The following is a 6,116-nucleotide window of genomic DNA, read 5'->3' on the forward strand; positions in this document are numbered from 1 at the left end:
TTTTTAATAAATGTATGGAATTCTGAAGCAGTCTTTAAAACAAACTTGTATCTCTTTCCAGTGGAGAAGAAAATAAAGTTACTGTAAATGATCTCAGGCCAGCAACTGATTACCATGCAAAGTGAGTATCTCACTTTCTCTTCATTAAATTCAGTGGAAATGTTTTAAAAGTTTCATTGTGTAGTTTCCTAAGTTTTCAGAGATGGTCTTTGCCACTTCTCACCCTCTTTTGAGTCACAATCAACATTTTTGACTAAGCTGACCACTCAGTCCATTTTGGACAGCATAAGACAAGATGGGTGCATATTCATCCTATATTCATGCCCTTTCCTTTATACCAGCACAGTTATCTTTTATTTTTTTTTCCTTGGAGCAAGGCACAGATGCTGCTTTTCAATTTTCCACAAGCAACAGAGGTAAATACTTTGCACTGGAAGATGCTCCCTGCTTGGCCACCTGAAGTCATATCATGCTACTTTTGCTTTGCTCCAGTAGAGCAGTGAACCTGGCCCCATCAGCATGACAAAATGTGCACCCAGCTCATTATAATTCTACCATTCTAGCACTGACTAGTTCAGTAGGTCAGAAGAAATAGCATAGGATTGGGAAGATGTGGTTAGGTGTTGTTCTTCCCTCTTTTTTTAAATATTGGAGGTTCATCTGCAGCTGAACTTGGTAAGGGATGCAAAGACTAAGGCCTTCCATAGTTATGTCAGCCAGAAACAAAGGTCAGAGAAAGCATATTCTCCCAGACAAGCACAACTGGTAAACTGGTAACTATGGATGAGGAAGAGGCTGAGGTACTCAACAACCCTTTTGCCTTAGTCTTCACTGGCAACCTCTCTTCTCACACCTCTCCAGTGGATAGACAGCAGTATGGGGACTGAGGGAGGACTAGATATATGGAAGAAATTTTTTTCACTGAGGGTGATGAAACACTGGAACAGCTTGCCCAGAGAGATGGTGGATGGCCCATCCCTGGAAACCGTTCAGGGAGAGGTTGGCCAGGGCTCTAAAGCAGCCTCATCTAGTTGAAAATGTCTCTCTTTATTGTAGGGGAGTTCGGACAAGTTGACCTTTTAAGTTCTCTTCCAACCCAAATTACTCTGTTATTCTTGGTTTTAAAAAAAATAGTGTGAATACAGGAGTTTACAAAAAATATCATTGTGAAGGCAGAAATGAAGGCTTCTTTAAAAGAAGTGCCTTTTCAGAAGGTAATGGCAAGTGTAGAGTACCTTCTTAGACATGACTCTGAATGTCCTGCCTCTCTTGAGTGTGTGGAGACCCCAAGATCCCTGTGTACTGACCAAGGGAGGCAATTTAGAGGCAGCTGGTAGGAAGCACAGGGAACAGAAGTGTGTCAGAGTATGGGTCCCAGTCAACAATGTTCTGCCTCCTTTCACATCGGGTTTAGGATAGGATTTGCCTTGTACAATAGCCTTTTTAACATTTTCTCAAGTGGGAGAGCTAGGTTTGCAGTCCTTGGTATGAAGGGGTCTATACCTCCCAGAGCTGTTTTCCAGAATATTGTCCTGGTTGTCAAACTGAAAGCAAAAGAGGATTAGTCTGTTCTTATCACAGCCCTCATTTAATTTGAGCCCCTGTACTGTCTGGAGTACAAGGTCAGGAGAAGGATGCCTCAGGATAAGTTGCCTCTAAGCTCTTCCATATGAAAATTTTTATCTGTGATTTTGTTACTATTTTTAGTAGCATTTATATATTTTATACAACAAGGTTGAAGTTGAAAATTCATGGAACGTAAGGGTCAGTGCCTAAAAAGTTTATTTTCTGCCTAAGTCCTCTTCTATCTGCTTAACTCTGGTAGTTGTAGACAATACATGGGAATCAGTGGCGTGGCCATCCAAGTTCTTCCTAAACAGAATTCTGCCAGTATGAACACTGCACAAAATCAACGACTAGAACGACTCAACCACCAAGATAACTGACATACTAATTGCAAATTAGTATTGTTCATTAATATTAATAAATTAATATTATTATTAATATTAACACATTATTAACAAAATAATAGTATATAATTAGAAATTAATTGTATGCAAGCGCACACAGCTTTGTGTTCAACTTTAGTCACTGTTTGAATGTATTCATCGTGTTTGTGAAATCTATAAAGCCAAATTTCCTGTGATTTGCTGTTCATGCATCAAAAATATATCAGGATTTTTGTATCTTCTGGCAACCCAGATCTTATATTGGTGATCAGAGCAAAGGGTTTTTTTTGAGAGTTCTGGTTTTGGGTGCTTTTTTCAAAGGAACAGATGAATCAGAAGAAAGTAATGTGCCATTGACCCATAGAAGTGGCAAGGCATAGCTGCACAGCTTGGGGGACAGGAGAGGCCAGATGATTATCATGTATTTCCTTTTGGAGACAAACCTTTTGAAAAACAAGCCATTTCTCTTTGAGTCAGAAGCAGAATCCAGTCTTTTGAAGTATGTGGAGAGCTAATTCATAGCCTTACTAAAGGAAAGGACAAGGTGAACACGCTCAGCAGGACGCTCATTTGAGAGCAGAGGATACTCTGAAAATACGTCAACAGCTTCATTGTGCTCTTCTGACGAAAGCACTTGCAGAAGAATTATTCATTATATAAGTTTATATCTCTACAACAGATAATGAGCCTGCAAAATGCTACCATTATTTTCTAACCAAAGTACACCTAATAACAGACATATTTCAAATATAATTGTGAGACTAAAGCTGACTGATGGCAATGATGTACATCTGAAGTAAAGGACTCTTTTCTTTCTTATTGCTTCTATTGACCGAGATGTTTCCCTCAGTTATTTATTTATAACAGTACTATTTTAATAATAAAGCAGCAAGACAACAACTTAATTCCAAATGCTCAGTTTTCTTTGGAAACTATACAGATTTTGAAGCAAAATATTATTGACTGACTTTCTTCCACTGTAGAGTACAAGTAGAATGCAACTGTGTGAAGGGGAATCCTTCAGAAGCAGAGAGTTTTACCACAGCAAGCTGTGAACCTGATGCTCCAAATCTGCCCAGGATAACTAATCGGACCAAAAATTCTCTTACTCTTCAGTGGAAGGTAAGGATTGTTTAACAGCCTTTAAATATTTTAAAATCTTCAGAATTTTTGTGGATTTATCAATTAAATACCAGTTCATTGAAATTAAAAATTTTTTCAAACCTGTTCATTTCAGTCACAGTTCCCTGACTGGAAATAGATTTACTGGGTTAAATGTGGGCTTGAGTAAAAATAGGATTCACAGAAAAGCAAGGGGTCTTTCAAGGTAAAATTACTGAGTTCAGTACCCAATGCATTTCAAGGACTAAATTAGGAAAAAATCCATAAACATGAAACAAGCGTTCATTGTATGGCGATTTAACTAGGACTGTCCTGGTAACTGAAATAATCATATAAGGGGTACATTATTTGTCTTTCACTGTTCTCATTATTTGGCCCATACATGCATTTTTTAAGTGGTCTTGTATCCAGTTAGAATTCTAATTTTCTTGTTTTCCTGTTACAGGCATCTTGTGATAATGGTTCCAAAATCCACAGTTACCTTTTAGAATGGGATGAAGTAAGCAAGTTATTCTATTGTATTTTTAATCCTGTTTTTTAAGTAGCTGTATCTGACTGTGCAGATCAAGTTGTGTGAAAATTGAGATTTCTGCTTAGAGGCATGTGAAAATATGTAATTCCTGAAGCAATTATTAAAATACAGTTACTGCTTAGGTTTTTTTTCTTTGGGGATATAAAATTAAAGGATCTTAATTGCATGATTCTGCCACTCTTCATAGTGTCTTTTGCACTTGTAGTCCAACACTGTGTGCAAGAGCTGACACAGAAGGGTCCTGTAACAGTCTTTTTTTTATAAATAAGTGGGTGGATCAACTATGGCCCTGCAACAATCTTGCAGTCTCTACATGGGCAGCTATCCTGAGATGGCAGAGCTGCAGGATCCATGGCTTTTATTCTTCCAGTCCCAATGAACTGGGAAATGAAAAGGAAGGAAAGAAGCTGCTAATTTAATACAATGTCATATGCTACTGCCTCACCATACGGAGATTCTTGAGTGATATTTAACTTCAAAAAAGGATTTTACTTCGTGTTTGCATGTACTTTAATTGATGGATGCATATGTAATAAGGTGAATAATATGATTAACTTATTACTTTTCAGGGAAAAGGAAATGGAGAGTTTTGCCAGTGTTATTATGGTCAACAGAAGCAGTACAGGATCACTAAATTATCACCAGCAATGGGGTACACCTTTAGGTTAGCAGCCAAAAATGACATGGGAATGAGGTAAATGCTATTACATACATAAATATGGAATTCATATGCATGCATGTGTGTGCTACTTTAGGAAAAACATATGGTTGTATTTAAAGAAAAAAGGTCTTCTATCCAAATGATCTGAAATGGAATATAGAATGTACAATATTTCAGTTGGAAGAGACCTACTGTGATCTTCTAGTCCAACTGCTTAGTTAACTCACACTATGTGATTGGATTATTTTTTTGCAGGTAGCTTGTGTGCCAGGATGTTGTCCCTTCATCTAAGGTGTCTGTTAGTCTCCTGTTACCCTGGGAAATAAACTGAGTATGACATAACCATATCAATGAATCCTTTGGAAGTTCTAGAGCTTATTGTAATGCTTAGGATATGTGGTTCATGCTTTTAATTACTACTTTTCAGATGTTGTAGAGCACCAAACTTTGTTTTGAATTTTTAAATGAATGACATGTGACTTGTGGAGAATATAAGTAAGAACTTGGAAAAAAAATGGTTTGTGAAGTTATACTTGCATCACTGGGGGCATTAGTTCCTGAGTGTGCTTCTTCATCATCAGGCAAAGCAGATACACCTGGCTAACAATGACACTACCAGAACTCATCTCCTCTACAGCAGGCTCCTGGTGTCCACACTACCTAGTAGTGCTTGGACTTTGAGGTCCTGTGGAGCATAAAAATAGAGTTTCCCTCACCATCAGCATAAAATTGTTTTTTGTGTTTGTCTTTATAATTCAAATATTATGAACATTGTGCTGCAGCTCACTAAAGTGGTGTTTTTATAGCATTAAATAGAGGATGTGTGCTTTGTGTCCTTTATCTGGCAGAAGTAGGTGCTTGAAGCAAGTGCTTGCTTGGCCAATGTTGAAGAACAGTGTGAAGTGTAGGGAGCCAGACCCAGGGTCATAATTCATGCTGGGCAGAAGGAATCTTTTGCAGACTCTTAAGTATGTGAAAAATACAGCTGGATTAGGAGATCTAAGGCATGTGTTGGAAGGCTTTGGAGAGTATTCAGGGAATGATTGCATAAAGTGCCTGTTCCTATGTCTTTCCCTAAGCATCTGCTTTGTGCTACTGTCAGAGGGCACTGCAGTGCACTAGAATGACTTTTGGTATGCTCCAATAGTCTTTATTACATTACTGCCTTCTGGATGATGTTCCTGAAATTAATTATTCTCTTGTGTTGTTCCTGGACTTTGTCTTGATGAGATTCAGTTGGAACTGTTAAAAATAAGGACAGGGAGGGAGCTGGCAGTTAAGCAGGGTCCAGTGCTTGGGCTGTCTTCCTATTCCCCTTTTACATCTGAGTGTAAATATACCCTCTAGGAATAGCTGCACATATTACAGATTCCTCCAGCATAAGCTTTGAAGACACTGAGCAGTTAAGTACCCTTCTTAAACTAATCACACTGAATAGATTTTTAAATCAATATTTCATAGCCTTGTGAAGATATGCTTTATTGTCTTCATGGTATTATTTAATAAAGAAGTCTATTGAAATAATATTTATTAGTGTAGAGTGCCTGTTTATCCCTTATGAAGAATATGGAGAACATTAGGCATCTGGAGACAGAATTTTGTCTAAATAATTTTACCAACAACAACACATATTTTATTCTGAGTTACTAATTTTTAAATTTAATTCTAACCTACATGAAACAGTGGTAAAAGAAAATCTAGAAAAATAAAATCTATTTTCAAAAATAGTACTGTACTTCTGAGGGAATTGTCTAATAGCCATTCAAATATGGCTATGGCTGGATCTCTTAGTTTATTTCAGTGTATTTTGGAGTGCTTCAAGCAAGTTCAGAGATTAAATCTTTTTAAGATG

General features: G+C 37.5%; 1 protein-coding gene across 5 annotated transcripts in view; it reads left to right on the plus strand.

Annotated features, from left to right (window-relative positions):
* Positions 1–6,116, plus strand: part of FNDC3A (fibronectin type III domain containing 3A) — a 110,756-nt gene that overhangs the window by 79,396 nt on the left and 25,244 nt on the right. For all 5 annotated transcript variants that reach the window (XM_079318836.1, XM_079318835.1, XM_079318839.1 and 2 more), the window contains 4 exons: positions 62–121; positions 2,933–3,071; positions 3,517–3,570; positions 4,173–4,297. In XM_079318836.1, the coding sequence (XP_079174962.1) occupies positions 62–121; positions 2,933–3,071; positions 3,517–3,570; positions 4,173–4,297 (378 nt within the window). The remainder of the gene's footprint in view (positions 1–61; positions 122–2,932; positions 3,072–3,516; positions 3,571–4,172; positions 4,298–6,116) is intronic.

This window comes from Erithacus rubecula, assembly GCF_903797595.1.
Source record: "Erithacus rubecula genome assembly, chromosome: 1".
NCBI classification, from domain to species: Eukaryota; Metazoa; Chordata; class Aves; order Passeriformes; family Muscicapidae; genus Erithacus; species Erithacus rubecula.